This window comes from Alligator mississippiensis, chromosome 3, assembly GCF_030867095.1.
Source record: "Alligator mississippiensis isolate rAllMis1 chromosome 3, rAllMis1, whole genome shotgun sequence".
In the NCBI taxonomy this organism is placed as follows: Eukaryota; Metazoa; Chordata; order Crocodylia; family Alligatoridae; genus Alligator; species Alligator mississippiensis.
Window position 1 is genome coordinate 239096284 of NC_081826.1, and position 17216 is coordinate 239113499.

The 17216-nt window shown below is 42.6% G+C and overlaps 1 protein-coding gene across 1 annotated transcript; it reads left to right on the forward strand.

Moving 5' to 3' along the window:
- Nucleotides 1-227: 227 nt before the first annotated feature.
- On the forward strand, nucleotides 228-16790 carry LOC109282261 (carnitine O-palmitoyltransferase 2, mitochondrial). Its single transcript, XM_059725011.1, has 5 exons — nucleotides 228-587; nucleotides 5596-5676; nucleotides 11133-11239; nucleotides 12206-13498; nucleotides 15404-16790. The coding sequence occupies exons 1-5, from the start codon at nucleotides 286-288 to the stop codon at nucleotides 15730-15732; spliced, it is 2112 nt and encodes a 703-aa protein (XP_059580994.1). The 5' UTR covers nucleotides 228-285; the 3' UTR covers nucleotides 15733-16790.
- Nucleotides 16791-17216: the final 426 nt, after the last annotated feature.

Genomic DNA, 17216 nt, shown 5'->3' on the forward strand with positions numbered 1-17216 from the left:
GATTCTATGTGCCACAAGCAGGACAGGGAAATACGAAAGGAGAAACAGCCTCCAAATTTCTCAAGGGCAGCCCCTACAAAGCCGGCTACACTCGTCAGCCTCCCTACCAGCAACTCAGCCTATGGCCCCTACAGCACGCCCCTCTCCAAAGGCTCCAAAAGCAACAAACAACATACACACGCCGCGCGGGAAAACCGCCCTCCTAATAACCTCCCAGCCCCTTGTACGCCGGCGCACACGCGCCCACCACCTGCCTTTTCCCTCGCTTATTGGCGGAAGGCACGCATGTGGCTACACTGCGCAGGCGCAGGAACCGCTGGCCTTACTCGGTCGCCGGTTCCTCGTCTCAACGGCCACCGTGGGCTTCGTGTCGCTTGTCCCGGGTCCCGCCCGCGCGCGCTAAGACCAGCAGGGACGATGCTCCGGACGCGGCTGCTGTGCGGCGGGCGGGCGGGCCCCGCGGGGCGGCGCCGGTACTGGCGGACCGTGGGGCTGACCGAGGGCATCGTCTCCGAGCTGGACACGGACCACCGCTTCGTGCACCGCAGCACCATCCCCACCATGCATTTCCAGCCCAGCCTGCCCAGGTGCGGCCATCGCTGCCCGGGGCAGGGGCGGCTATGCTGCAGTGTTGCCAGCTGTGCCATAATGATCCTATCTGTACAATAATTTAACCCTTGTACGATCAATAACAGTACAGGTGTTCAAAATGGACGATAATTTTCAGGCAGGTCATTAATGCAGCACATGCAAGTCACTCCCAGGGAGTCTTAACAGACCTGTGGGTTTGCTGCCAGCACTTCCTGATGGCTGCTTGCCTCCAAGTAAAGAAGTGCTTCAACTTTGACCTGGGTCTCACTCACTGGTAGTTTACGGTGAGCAATATAAAGTAAATAAGACTTATTTGCATAGTTTTTCAAGCAAATAGGATAGTTCTGAACTTCCAATACAATAATTTCATATCTAAGATCTGGCAATGCAGCTGTGCTGGGGGACTTGGCAGTAGTGGGGGAGGGTGGTCACTGCTCCCCCACCACCAAATTTCCCAGCCCATGGGGAGTGCTGGAGGTGGGCCAGATGCAATGGCTCTGCACAACACGTTTGGCCCAAGCACAGCCTGGAAATTGAGCACCCCTGGTGTGGTTGGTGCCACAGGGCCCAAGACCTGTTAACAAACAAACTAGGCTCACCTGGTTTTGGATCTGTGTGCATTGGAAGGGCTGTTTTGCATGCTCCTTTGTGGTCTCCGCTGCAGCTCCGTCCAGTGGGTGCAAATCGGGCCAGGTGTGAGCTGGTGTTTCCCTGCTGCTGAAACTGCTGTTGAAAAATCAAATTTGCAACAAAAAAACCCAAACCATCCCCCCCCAAAAAACAGTGGAAGTTGTCAGGATTTGTTATGAAACCCCGAAATGACAGCATCAGCATTGTCCTTGCCCCAAGCAATGCCCTAGTCCAGCGATTCTCAACCAGGGTGCCACCCTTCTCCTGACTAGTAATGTACCCTGCAAAGGATGGGCACAGCGAGCCCATAGCCAGCACCCTGGTTCTTGGAGGCATGGTGGTAGTCACAGGGGGCCCTGCCACACATTCACATTCAAGCTGGATAGAAACCACTTGTAGTTGTTTGTAGCTGGTTGGCCCTTTTTGTAGCTGGATAGATGTTTTGATGGTGAAGTGGTTTACTTTGCATGTGTGGCCCTGGTCTAATTTATTGTGGGATTCACTAGTTAACTGTGTAGTAATTACTTTGTATGCGAGTCTGGTCTTACTTTGCACATCTGGCCATTCTAAATTTATTGCACAATTCAGCAGTTAATTGCATGGTGATTACTTTGTACATGAGGCTGGTCTTTCAACCTGTGGCTATTCTGAATTTCTTGCATGCTTAACCAGCTAATTGCATAAGAATTACTTTGCGCATTTAGCCAGTCTTACTCTGCATATGTGGCTAGTCTAAATTCATTGCATGATTTACCAGTTAATTGCGTAATATATATAATGTGTGGCAGGGGCAAAAGGCTCAACTTAAACAACTTTTCCCCCCTTAGCCTTCATAATTAAGAATGTTTTTGCAAACAGGAACTGTGTGTAACCACTTACAGGTATTCTACCTTACTTTGAAGAGACCAAGTTCTGAGTTATAGGTACTGACTCATTTATCTTAGTAGGGAATTGTCAAGGTTGCTGTAGGGTGCCATGCAATATTAGCACAGTTAGATGTGCAAATATGAGCCACGTGATAAACACAGGGATTTCCAATAGGAGTCCATAGTGTTAAAAACATTCTTCCTTTTTGTGGGCTTTTGAAAACAAAAAAGAATTGCTCTTGTATTTTCCTGTAGTTAAAAAAGCAAGTGAAAACCTAGCGCTTTTTTCTCCAGAGGCACCTGTTGTCTAAAAAGTTTGAGGACCACTGCCTAGCCCGATAAGCAGGAGAAAGTGTAGGTCTCCCTGGCCTCATAGAGATGCCGTCCACAAGTCAGAGCTTTATTAGAAACTGCTAAAATCTTAGGTCCCTGATGAATTTGCCTGTGAGCAATGTTTCAGTTACTCTTTATGTCAACCCATAATCAGTAACTTAAGGGCTCCTCATACCCAGTTTAGTTCTTTGTGCTCAGGGTGGATAAAATAAAAATCAACAATTTAAAAATAAAAAAAAAAGATTTTTTTAAAATTTAATCGTTTATTTTTTGTTAAGATGTTTTAAAAAACTTATATAAAGATAGTCTTAATTTAAGATGTGTTAAACCTCAAAGATATCATCATGGAATAGGGATTATAACTTCTAATTATATACTGTTTGAGAAAATATATTCATGTAACCTTTCTAGAAGTTTTCTAAATAGGTCACAGCAGGCCATGGACCCTATAAGGGCCCAGCCTTATAGGGTTCCCAGAGACACCTCTATAGAGTAGTAAAGATTTAAAAAAAACACTCTGCCCAATGGGACTCAGTGCTCATTCTAGAACAGGAGTGACCAACCAAAGCTTGTCACCATGTGCTTGTGCGAAGAGCTACATGTGGCTCCAGAGCCAGAGGTTGGCCACCCCTGGTCTAGAAGATCCCATTAAGCATCTCTGTGATGCCTAGTTTCAGTTCTCGAACTGTGGATTTGTAGCTCCAGAGATCATAAGCAGACATGAATTCCGCGTACTCCTGGAGGCTGGGGGGGCATGGCGGCCACTTGAAGGGCACTGCCAAATTCCGGGGGTGCACATGCACCCACGTGCATCTCCTACACATCGCCAATGTAGGCAGACAAGGTTGTTTGGGTAAATGTGATATCTTTTTTTAGACCAACAAAATAGTTGTAAAAATTGTTCTTTGCAAGCTTTTAAGCACAAACACCCTTCTTCAGGCATAAGGGAGAGTTTGTTGTCTCCAGAGATAAAATCCTTGTTAACAGCAGTATGTGGAGATGAAAGATAAGAGACCTGAGCGATTACTTATCTATCAGCCCTCTTGTCTCTGCAAGTTTGTGTACGCACAGTCAAGCCCTTGCCTTTCTCTAGAAGTACAAAATGTAAAGAAGATAAATGAATCAAGGATATCAAACAACAAGAATCCACTTTTGTAGAAAATAATGACTTAATAGAGGCTTCCTGACCAGTGATTTAAATCAAATTGATTTAAGTCACATCCAACCTGTTTGTGCTAGTTGCTTAATTATTTCCCCAATTAAAAAAACCCAGCTATTGACCAGTAATGTACCTTGCAAGGAATAGGCACAGTAGGATCATAGCCAGTGCCCTGGTTGGAGATGTGATGGTAGCAGGCTCAGCTTAAAACACATTTCCCCTTTGCCCTTCATAATTAGAAATAACATTTTTGAAAAACAGGAACTGTGTGTAACCACTTGAGAGATGCCTGCATGAATAGCAGGTATTCTACCTTCCTTTGAAGAGACTGAATTATGAATTATAGAAACTGCCTCATTTAGTGGGGATGTGAACTGTGAAATGTTCAGCTTTGAGGGGCACTTGCTAACAACTACCTTACAAAGAAATTTGTGTGTAGATTAGAGGCTGTCCCTTAGTAGTAGCACATAATGGTTGCTGAGCTGCTGTTGGATTTGACATTTGTATATGGACATATGAGTGTAAGCATAGGCTTAGTACTCCAGGATAGATCCTAACCTGTGTGAAACATGAAATGAAAGTATAGAGTGATTGGGACTGAGCCTGCTGTAATAGGAGAGATTGGTGACCAGTCCAGATGTGTCTTGTATAGGTGACTCCCTCACTTAATACAAGGTGAAGGGGTGATGTTGTTGCATGATGGTGTGGCCAAACTGTTGGAGTGGCTGCATGAATAGTATGCTTGAAGACCTTGACTATTTTAATCTGGTGCTGGAAATACTAGTAGCATTCTTGACCTTTTATGATCACTTTGGATCCACTGACCCAGTGCAAACATCTGTGGCAAAACCCCCCAGAGATGCATTGCACATTTTCTTTGCAGAAACACTCTATGAATTGCCCACAAGCCCCAGCAGGATATGCCCAATAATATTTAAAGTTTCAAGGTCTCAAACAGGTGCCAATCATGAAATCACATCAATATAATGGCTAAGTTACTCCATTCCTTGGAGGCAGATTAATGCGTGTTTCAGAAAATTATTCCTAGAAATCAGGGATTGTACCTAGGTACTTAAAAAAAAAAAATCAACTAGGTAGTTCATACTTAACAAAATGAAATTGGTGTAATCAAATACCAATGTCATGGCTTGGGTAACAGTTTTTAAATTGTAATGCCTTCATCAAGAATAGAGGGTTCCTGTTTAAAATATTTTAGTTTTGGCTTTTTATGTAAGTACTTTTTCAGGACCACAAGGAGAAACATAGTAAAATAATTCTCTCTGCATAAATCTATAGTCACAGAATGAAATTATAGTTTTAGCAATTAAAAATATTTTTTGTATTTGCATATAAATGGTTAGAAAAATCCAACTCCTGAATTTATACCTTAAATAGACTGCTGCTTCCTCTTTCTTACCCTGCAGTTAAGCATCTTTGCCTTCATCATTCCTCTGTCCTTGCTATTCCCTTGCTCCTGAAGGCCACCACCTCTCATAGCAGAAGCTTTTATTAGTCAGATAGCATAATCCAAGGGTGTTCAACCTTTGGTCCACTGGCCAGATGTGGCACACGGGTTGGAAACTGGCATTGGGAAAGCAATGGTCACCCTCCCCCTGCCAGATTCCCAAGCCCTGCACCACTAATCACAGCTGGGCCATGCTCCTCCACACACCCCACCTCCACCTTGCTTACATCTAGATTGGGGCCAAGCCATGCCATAACCCTGTCCCTGCACAGGGCTGTGTTGGGGCCAGATTACAGTCCTTCTCTACCCTCCCATCCCCATGCCCCCACTTCCCACAGGGCTGAGTCATAGCCCCTCTCCTAACCACCCCCGCTGCCCTCAGGGCCAGCCGTATCCCCTTCCCCTCCAGAGCCAGGTTGCAGCTGGGCAGCCCGCTGCACCCCTCCCTAAACCTGGATGGTGTCCTCTGTTGTTTCCTCTGTTACTGATATATTTACTTTATTTTGATTTTACTGTTAAATTGCTTTTTATTTATAATTCTGTTCTTCTAGATTGCCTGTTCCAAGATTGGAGGATTCTGTCAGGAGATACCTGGCTGCTCAGAAGCCCCTACTGGATGACGAACAGTACAGGTATGAGAAATGATGTAATAAAAATGTTTAAAAAGAGGGCATTGTGCACTTTCACACTTACAGGTACCGGATCAGATTTGTTCAGTTGTCAAGTCAGAAGCTGTTTCTTAATGTCAGTTCTGTAAAATTAATCCAAGGCCTTAAAACTTAAGCTACACTTTTAGAAATGTAGGATAGGAAAGGGCATCTGGGGCTAAGTCTGGTGCCTGTGTTTACAGATAACTATCTGGAGAAAAATTCCTTGCTGACACCAAATCTGACTGTCAGTTTGACCCTGACTAAAGTATGGTCAAGACCAGCCTGCAAGTGACCAGCACACCTCAGCCAAACTTCCACTTCTGTGACCAAAGACCAGTGCTTCAGAGGAATTTGGGAAAGCCTCTTAGGAGCCACATGTTTTTCTCATAGGGGGGGAAAAAAGTTCCTTCTGGCTCTTGCAGGTAACTAGCAGAAGCCCTGAAGCATGGGATTATTGGATATTTCTAAAACAGAGATGTAGTATTTGTCTTGGAAATACCAAATGCTCAAATCCACATATCACATGCGCTGATGTAGCCCTTACATTAACATATCAGGCTCCATCTTGAACAAGTAGGCATTTCCTGGTTCCACAAATTGGAATAATTCTTTAGATTATTCCACAACTTTATGGTTAGAAAATACCTTCTAATTTCGAGTCTAAATTTGTTATAGCCAGTTTGTACCTATATGATATTGTACCAATATTGTTCTTTTTCTCTCTCCCTGATACTCATTTCATAAATGTATTTATAAGGAGTAGTCATATCCTTTCTTAACCTATGAATTGCTAAACTACATAAACCAAGTTATTTTAATTTGCCCTCCATTCCTCTGACCATCCTAAGTAGCCTTTCCTTGTACCCATTTCATTTGAAATTCATCTTTTTAAATATAGATAATCAGAACTGCATATTGCAGCCCAGGAAGGCAGGCTCCATCGAAAGAAAAAAAAAAGTGGCCAGCATGATATTCTTTTTTCCTCATCTGGATTCTGGCTGTCTGCATGAGCTGCATGGGGACCTGGTCCTTCCCTCTGCAGCTGTAGTGCCCTCTGGGACTGCCTGAGCTGGGTGCCTGCGCTGGGGCCACCGCTGTCGCGGAGGGAAGTACCAGTCCCCCCCTACAAACCCCCTGCAGCCCAGGGGCTGCTCCACCCACCAGCAGCTCACCCTCCCCTCCCCTGGAGAGGCAGGTAAGACACGGGTATACACAACACAGGGGTTTACTTCGCCCTAAATTGAAGCAGTGTTTTTAAAAATCCACTGCTTCAATTTAGGGCCCCCATTTCATCTACACATGCCCTATGACAGATCCCAGATGAATAACAGTAACTTCTCTCTGATAGCTCCCCTCCTGATAAAATCTGTTTTATTCTCCCTTTTTGGGGTGGGTTATCAGAATGAGTAAGATGTATCATTATGACTCCATCGGCATGAGTTCAAGTCTGCAAGCATCTCAGGACTTTTATAGAAAAGGCCTTTCACACTACCTAGCTGTAAATGGGTACATTGTTTGGTTAAGGGAAATCCAAGGTAACTTCCTAGTCACATCACTGTCTTGTGTGCCATTGGCTACAAAAACTGTCATCCTTACCTGTACTATCCCTAAGCACCATTTAACTCAGGGGTGGGCAAAATACGATCCGGCCTGCGGGGCCCCTAAAAAAATTTGGAAAATTATTATTTCTCTGCCCTTGGTTCCTGTCAAAAAGGGCAGTAGGACCCAGGGGAAGCCTGGTGGGCTCCCACAACAGGGGGCCCACCCGGCCCCGCCCCCCCAGCTGGAAACCCCAGCCGTGGCTGCTCCAGCATGGGAAGCTCAGGCACAGGAGACCCCAAGCAAGGAAGAAGCCTGGAGCAGGGGGGAAGCGGCCCCTTCCCACCCACACCCGGTGCCCTGTGCTGCAGCTGCTTGTAGCCTGTGTGGGGCTGCCTGTGCCCACTCCGGACAGCCCCACCTGGGCTGCGAGTGCCTGCAATGTAGGGCACTGGCCATGGGCCAGTCGAAGGGCCAATTTTCCCCATGCTCAGCACCAGCTTCTTCCCTGCTGGCAAGCAGGGGGTTGGGGCTGTGCACTGCCCCCTGCCTGTACCATGGGGCTGGGGGGCATTGGGTGTGAGCGGGCGGAGAGCCAGTGGGAGCACAGGGCCTGCACCGGTGTCCCGGGACCAGTGCCAGTGGGGCCCCAGAGCAGGGCAGCAGGAGCGTGGGGTACCAGCTGGCAGGGGCTGTATGGTGCCGGGCCAGCTCCCCCCTCCCTGCTGATGCAGCCCAGCCCAGCTCCACGGACCCCTGCCAGCCTGTGCCCTACTTTGGGCCCCACCACTGCTGGCCCTGGGACATTGGTCCCAAGATGGTGACCAGGGGGTGGGGCACCTGTCAAGGGGCGGGGCTACCCATGCAGCCTTCAACAGCCTGCCAAAATTGGGTAAGCGGCCCTCCACTCAAAATAATTGCCCACCCCTGATTTAACTCAAGAGGACCTTTGACCTTGAGGCTCCCTTTCAGCCAGTTTCTTATCCTTACAATTATAGTATTAATCCCCATTCGTTCCATTTTAACCGGTAATTTCCCACAGGGCACAGAATCAGATGATATGCTTAATCTAGATGGATTTGTCCACTGGATTGCATTTATCTAAGAGGTCAGTTACCCTGTCAAAAAAGGATATTAGACTTGCACGGCATGCTTTGCCATGGATAGAACTATGTTGCATTTTGCCTGTTTTTTTCCCCCTTTAATATTCTTGATTATTCCTAACTTCAGTATCTGCACTGAGATCTTGCATAATTCAGAAATCAAACTAACTGGCGTGTAATTGCATCTGTCACTTTCTTCTGTTACTGAATACTGGCAGTGTGTTTACTGTTTTCCAAGCATAGGGTACTATCTCCAAATTAATAGATTCACTGAAGACTCATGCAACAGGAGTTGCTATTTCATGTATCGGTTCTTGAGATGTAGATTTTTTGCCCCCTGAGTCCTCCAGTTTAATCGCAGAGAGATCTAAGTTTTAGTTCCATTAATTTCCATTATCATATCCTCATTTCCCCTTGGTACCTACCATTATCTTCATTTATAGTGCCATCTTAGAGAATAAAGCAAAGTACAGCAAAAGCTTTGTTATCCGGCACCCATATGGAATGGGGGGTTCTGGATAACCAAATATGCTGGTTACCTTTGCCTGTTTGGGCTGCCACCTCTCCTGCTGTGTCCAGTGTGCTGCCACCCCTCCTGCTGCATCTGTGTGCCAGAGGGAATAGGAAGGGGGGCCCCACACAGGCTGCTATGCCCTGGGCTGTTGGGGCTTGGCAGCGCAGGCTGCTTTGCCCCAGGCTGTGGGGGCTCAGTGAAACTGGAAGTACCATGGTGGGCACTTCTGATTTTGCTTTTACCTTGCAAGCCAGCATGCCGGTTAATAGAGCATGCTGGTTTGTAAGGTGCTGGATAACATGGCTTTTACTGTATTTATTCTGTACCTGAGTGACACCTAGTTTACCCTTAGTCTTCATTTTCCCTGAAATTTATTGTGGCCCCACTTCCTCCATCTTCCCTCTCATTCTTTCTTATTTATCTAACTGAAGAACATTTTGATGTTCATCTTAACTTTGTTGGCAAAATCCAGCTCAAACCTTTGGCTATGTACATTTTATTTCTGTATTTTCTGACCTCTGAAAGATAGTTCTCATTGTTGATCAATCTCTTCTTTCATTTCTTATAGATTCTCAGCTTATTCTTAATATCCATTTTAAGTTGCATGTTCAAGCTTTTCTTGGTCATGACAAGTAACAAATTGTCTATCTGCTTAATCTGCCAAGAGTCTGTTGAGGTTTCACCAATACAGTTGAAGGTAAAATTGGCTCCCAATTGAAACTTGTATTTTTAGATTTTAAAAGGACTAGAGCCTTAGCTTGGAACCTCATAAATCTTGGAGTAAGACTTCTTAATCTGTTCTTAATATGATTTCCGCTAGCTTCACCGGAGCTTTTCTTGAACTTTTGCTTTGGTCTGTATGAGTGTTACCATAATTGTTACCTAATTTTATTAGCAAATTAAATGTAAAGTTCATGGTCCAGGAGAATTGAGTAGTCTAAGCTGACTTCAAGAAGGTGAAATTACCTGTTACCTGTATAATTTGTGTATCGTTGTTGAACTTGTGATTGCTATTAGTAGTAGTAATTACTATTCATTTATTTTACAAAGTAGTCAATTGCTATTTATTATTAGAGGTATGCTGATGCATGGTCTAATATCGGATCAGCACCAATATAAAGAAAGTTGACTATATCAGAAATCGGCCTGTTGTGGCAGAAAATTTGGCTGATAAATGCCTGTGTGCGCGCAGCTGTAGCGCAGCATGCTGCAGCGAGGAGCACAGCCCACCATTTTAGAGAGCTGCAGCCAGCTGGTAAGTCTGTTGTGGTGGATGGGGAGAGGGAAGGGAAAGGGTCTGGGGGGGACAGATCAGTGCCCCCCACAGTGAGGGAGTGAGTAGGGCTGGGGGCTAGGGTAGGCACTGCCCAGCTAGGGTGGAATGGGGTGCGGAATGGAGCCACAGCTCATCCATGGGGTGTGGTAAAGGGGAGCAGCTCTCACCACTGCATGCAACCCAGGAGGGCACGGCGGGGGGCGGCGCATGTGCCCCAGATCAGCACGGGGCAGGGCAGGCTGCAGCTGTGGGGGATAGGGCTGGGCCGCTCTGCACTTGGGGCAGGCAGCAGCAGTGCTGGGAGGGAGTTACGGGGGGGGGGGGGGGGGGCTGCAGCGCAGCCCAGCCCCAACCCCACTGGCAACAGTCCGGCGCAGCCCCCAGCTCTGTTTGCAGCTGCAGCTTGCCCTGCCCTTCCCTGCCGAGATCCGGGGACACTTGCCCCCCTTCCCCCCCCCCCCCCCCCCCCCGAGTCCATGCCCTCCCAGGGTGCATGTCACAGGGGGAGCTGCTCCCCCTCCTTGGATGAGCCGCGGCTCCATCCTGCACCCCACCTTGCCCTGGCTGGGCAGCGCCTACCCTGGCCCCTGCCCTACTCCCTCCCTCACTGCGGGGGGCATTGATTTGGGCCCCCCCCCACACACACTCCTTGCCTCCCCCTTCTCCAGCCACCACAACAGACTTACCAACCGGATGCAGCTGTATCGGAAGTTGGATCAGTAATGGCCAATATGCCTGCTTAAAAATTGGCTATCAATATCAGCCCCCCAAATTTCCATTGGTGCACCCCTATTTATTATGTTTTATTTGTATTGTTGTAAAGGCTCCAACCGTAAGTCAGGGCCACGTACCTAGGAATATACAAACAAAAAAAACAATTCTCGTGAGAGTTCTCATTACAGATTGAACTATATGATAAAAGGCATAACACTTGAATGAAATATACAATTGCCAAAGTTATTTTTAATTACTATATATTATAATAAAAGACTTTTCAATGTTGTAGAAATACAGAAAGAATTGCCAAGGAGTTTCAAAAAGGAATAGGCAAGCAGTTACACCAAGATCTTGTTGACCTAGATAAAAAGAATAAGTATACGAGTTATATATCAGGTTTGTTTTTCCATTTTCTTACCATCCTCATAGTTCAGATATTTTGTTTTTAACAGAATCATGACTCCCTGTTGAAACTTGCTATTGAAATGCTTGGATTGCTTTTTCTGCTTCTGTTTAGCAGTTACTCTACTTTTCTATTAAGATGGTTAAATTTTTATTTGACTTTAATAGCAACATTTCAACTAATTTGTCTTGTTAATTTAAAATATTTTATTTGAGTTGGTACTTTTCTTTACAACTTAATGTTGGACTTTCTCTCTTTCAGAGATAAGGTCCTATAACACTCTAACAGCCCCCTCTACTTAGATAACTAGTCCCTCACCCTGTTCCCTAATCTACTTTCTGAAAGTCTGGATCCTCCGTCTTCCCAGGCTGTGTGTAAGAAAAGATACTGTATAACATGGGGTGTCTTTTGCTATGGCAGAGACCCTCTTTCTTACTTTCCTCAGAAAATATTGGTCTTCATTCCTAGTCCTCTACTGCCAAAGCTAGAATTTGATATAGATTGTGTGGGAAATAGAATGCACAGCTTGTGTTTATCTAGCATAGGTATTTCTATGGCAACTGTTACCTTGGTATCTCAGAACCAGAGGATTGGGAGCTTTATAACTTGGGATGAATTGAATTCCTGGTGTCATTTCACAGATTTCAGGAGAGTTACCCAATGTGTATTTACTTATTCCGTGTTTAGTACAATGACATGTCCTTCTAAAAGTTTAGATTTACAATGGAAATTGAAATTAAAAAGAAATGGGTTGCCTTTTAAAAAAAACTCCTTATGCTTGTATATTTTTAAGAGTACTCATTATTTTTTGCTTTCATGTTTTTTTACTAATTTGAAACTGAAATAATTCAGTAAAGTGACTAGATGCTATATGTAAATATGTGCTTTCATAAAATATATATATCAACATGCTAAAATTATATTGTTATGCATTGAGTTTTTACTTTTATGTTTTGTAGGTCCTTGGTTTGATATGTATCTATCTGCCAGAGAACCTGTTGTTTTAAACTTCAACCCTTTTATTTGTTTAACTCCTGATCCAAAAGAAGCATACAACAAACAGCTACTGAGAGCTACAAATTTGGTAGTATCATCCATAAAATTTCTCAACTCTCTAAGGAGTAACTGTTTACGGCCGGATATATATTATGTCAACCCCAAATGGAGCAAGAGTAGGCCCTTCAAACACTTCATTCGCTTTCTTCCATCTTCTGTGGCTTGGTATGGAGCACTTCTGGTAAATGCATATCCACTAGATATGTCACAGTACAAGTGTCTCTTCAACAGTTCCAGAATTCCTAAATTAAACAAAGATGAACTGTTTACAAATGAATGTGCAAGACATTTGTTGGTAATGAGAAATGGTCACTTTTATATTTTTGATGTTTTGGATCATCTTGGTAACATTCTGCATCCATCTGAAATTAAGGCTCATTTGCTTTATATTTTGCAAGATGCAGATCACTTGCCTGAATCTTCCCTTTGTTATTTAACCACCGAAGACAGAAATACTTGGGCAAAAGTAAGACAACAGCTTATCGAAGCGGGTAATGAGGAAAACTTAATGAAAATTGATAGTGCAGTCTTTTGCCTATGTTTAGATAATAGTTCCCCAAAGGATGATGATGAGCTTTCACATTGCATGCTTCATGGAAATGGTTTCAATCGCTGGTTTGACAAATCTTTTAGTTTGATTGTCACTTCTGATGGCACTGCAGGGATAAACTTTGAACATTCTTGGGGAGATGGAGTTGCAGTCCTTCGTTTTGCTAATGAAGTACATAGAAACAGTACAAGGCATCCAGCTCTTGTACCACAGTCTGCACTAAGTGCTGTAAAGTGTGAGAGACTGGAGTTTAAATTGAATGATTCAGTAAAATCTGCTGTAAATACAGCACGTATGAAATTTGATAAAACAAAGCAGAAAATGTTTGTGAGACAGTTCAGATTCCAGAAGTTTGGAAAAGAATTTATAGTGAAGCAAAAGCTGAGTCCAGATGCTGTTTTTCAGCTTGCATGTCAGATAACTGCTTATCGACAGTATGGAAAAATGGTTTCTTGTTATGAAGCATGTAGCACGGCTGCTTTTAAACATGGCCGTACAGAAACAATTCGACCTACATCTGTACTGTCACAACAGTGTTCTCGTGCGTTTGTTGAAGAACGGAGCAAACGCGCTGTGGCAGAACTGAGAGACTTGATTGACAAATGTTCAAAGTACCACAGACGGCTACAGCTGGAAGCTGCATTAGGTTAGTTCCATACCCATATGATATATTACTTCTATCTAAGGTTTTGATATCCAAGGAACTTTCAGAATTGGTCCTTTTTTGTAGGTATAAGTCACGATCCTGATCCCTGCTGTTACAAATGCAGCTACAAATGAATTTTTTAATGTGTGGTTCTGCTGTTTTCATTTCCTCATGACCTGTAGAGAGTGTCAGGAACCGTGGCATTTTTAAAGGTGAATTTTGCTTATTTTTAGCTTTAAAATATCAAGAATATCAATTCTGATTTGCTGTATGACTTACCAAGTATCATGGAAGACATGCAGTTTTAGAAGCTAAATGTGAACTGAAGGAACTAGATTTTTTGATTCATTAATGAAGTTTCATTCAACTTAGTTTTACACTTAAGTTAAATAAATGTTAACAAAAACAGATTCTTTGAAATCTAACTGAAAGTACCCTCTATTCTCAGTTGTCCATCTTTCAGTCCCTTGTTCCACTTGCCATGTAATTTTTGGTGATAAATACAATCTAAATTTTGAATGTACAAAGGGGCAAAAATCAAAGCCAACATTTTCCCCCAGCAACACAACATAACATTTTTGAACCGGAGAGAGAGAAAACGTTAAATTACTAAGAAGCAAGAAAGGTTCCAGCTCATTTTTCCCATGTCCCTCCTGCAGGACACTTTTAAGAGATCCTGTTCTCTATGCTGTCCATTCACTGTTTAAGAACTATAGTTCTGTTTTCTTCACTTGCTGTATAAAAAACTAGCGAAGAATGGCAAAAAATAAGGGATGGGGGAAGAGGAAACATAGAATATATAGGAAGGAGATGACATTTACCAATAGATAAAAGGAAAAATCATAAAAATATGTAGAAGCAGAAGCAAAATACTGAGAGTTAAGCACTGTGGGTGCCTGTACACAAGTGCAGAGATTATTCCAATGCGCTGTAATTACCATGCTCCAACAGCCTCCTGCATCTCGCGTATCAGCATACCCGGGTTTAAAAATGACTTGTCAAACAAGCCCTTGATGCCATTTTTAAGTGTGGGGACACTGATACACAAGATGCAGTGGCACTTCAAAGAGCCACTCTAATTAAAGCACTGCTCCCCTTCCCCCACCCCTGGAGCACATAAAGAAGTGCCCTGAGGTATTTGGATATGAAATTCATGTAGGGAGAGCTGTTCCTTGTTTATTCTTCAAGTTAGAAATTCCTCAGGACATGTCCCCATCACATTTCTTTGTCAAGCATCATAGTTCTGTGTAGTGACTAATATACCTGGATTTCCACTGCAAGTCATTTTGTTTTCCTTTTGAACTAAATGTTTCTGAGCAATATCCCAGCAACCAAGAGAAGACAGAAATATATGGGGAAGTGCTTCATGTTCAGTTAGGGTTCTTATAAACAGAATATAATTTGGACTTTATATGTGATGTTTTTAACATTCCTTTTATTTTTAGAACTTTAAAAAATAATTACACGTTAGTAATGCTATGACAAAATAAGCCTGTGGAGTTTCTGGGGAAAATAAAAACATGAGTATTCAAAGGTAAGCTCCTAACTCCTTAAACAGCCTAGTTAGATGTTGTTACTGTATTTGGATTGCTGGGTACACAGTACCTTCTTTTGATGTCTGCAGAACTATCTGAACAGGGATGATGCTCGTTAGGTCATTATGAGTAAGAAACATATGACAGTGTCAATTTTGAATGTAACATTGTATGTCTCTCCTATTTTAACTAAGACAAAACAATAAATAGCTCATCAATTAAAATGAAATAAAATATTAGAGCATACTGATACTGTTTTAAACTATTTGAATCTAAAAGTTTAGAGGAAGGTTCTGTATGTTGTACTTTATTAATAATGTTATATGTTCTCTGTATTCATAATGCATTATGAACTTTTTTGGTTTTATAGGCAAAGGATTTGATCGCCACTTATTTGCACTGAAACATCTTGCAGCATCCAAAGGTGAACATATGCCTGAATTTTTTCTTGACTCAGCCTATCAGAGAATAAATCATAATATCCTTTCAACTAGTACATTACACAGTCCTGCAGTACATCTTGGTGGATTTGGGCCAGTGGTGCCAGATGGCTTTGGAATTGGGTATCATGTATTTGATACGTGGTTAGGATGTAACGTAACTAGCTATTTAGATAAAGAACAACAAGAATTTCTGAGCTCCCTTGAGCATAGTTTAAATGATATTTTAGATGTGTTGGAGGGAAATCCTCTTGCGTAACATCATAAGTGATAAGCAGTATCAATACTTTTGAACTAAATTCTGATCAATAAAAATAATGGTGCAGAATTTTAAAGAATCTAATAATGAGCACAAACACTTGGAAATGTGGCAGATGAAGATGGTAATTATAAACAAAAATTGAGCCATTTATATTTCAGTGGACTGACAAGATGTTCTCCATTCTTGGCATGTCTCTTATTTTGTTGTTTCTGGGTTTTTGTTTTTCAACTTTATTAAGGCCTTTAAGAAGCATTTTTGCAGATTTTTTTCTGATTTCCTGTTCTAGTGAAATCTATTAATTTATGGTTGTGTGGGTTTTTTTCATTCTCCTGTTTATATTTTACAGTTGTATTATTTTGGAATAGTGCTGTACTATGTCTTCATTGTTGTGCATGTTCAGATATGTTTGTTAAAATAAAAGTTTAACTCCTTCACTACAGGAAACATTTTGCTAACTATGCCTCAGTTATTATAGAGGCCAAACATTTTATGGATTTGAATGCTGACATGATGCTTCTGTTACAAATTGTAGTTTTTATGGGCTAGTTGAATATTTCCTTTTAAAAGTAAATATATGTTTTGGTTAAATTACTAGGAAACATTAGTTACACCTGTTATCAGCCCCAAGAGGATTAATTCTGCTTGGTTTACTTATGCAAGTACTTGTGCACCCTGGCCTTTAAGACCTAGAATTGAACACAAGGTTCTTGAGTGTTACCATTCCTTTGTGGTCAGCAAATAACTGAAAGCCAGTGTTATAGTAGATATTTCATCTCCTCCTAGTGCTGTTCTACATAGAGGATTACCACCTACTACTACCTGTTTATTTAATTTGTTCAACTAGCACAGGTCTGTGCTGTGGATCTAAAAGTTTCAAAACTGCTCATGTACCATGTAGGTGTTGGTAGTATTTTATGTAATGTATTTCTTTCGGTTGTTTGGTTTTTTTCACCTATGAAATTATACAAAAAAAGTCTGTTAATGTTAAGGTTTCAAAATTAAGTACTCAAAGAAATTTAAAAATGTTGAAATTAAAGTTGTGTGCGCAAAGTTAATTCATTCCTCTGAAGTCATGATATGTAAACACTATCTTCATTTACTTGAGTACATTGTTATATTTTCCAGGGGACTTGTGCTTTTTCAGGGACTAAGATGAGCAGTGCTCTGAGGATGACCCATGGCTATGTGCCAGAGTAAACTGTTGTCTGTGGAAGTTGTCATTTTTGATGCAGAAGCATATGCTACTGAAATACGGGTATGATGGGCAGCTGCTAAAATGACCACTTTGGGACATGATCAACTGGGTGTAGTTGTGAAATTGACTTCCCAGAATGATATTGCTCATTCTTTGTTCCCATCTTTTCCTTCCAGGCCAACTTGAGTACTGCTCAGCCAGAACAAAGAGTATTGGTGCTTGTGCACATGACACTATTACCATGTACATGTGATGAAAATGTCACTTTGCGTGGCTTAATGGCATC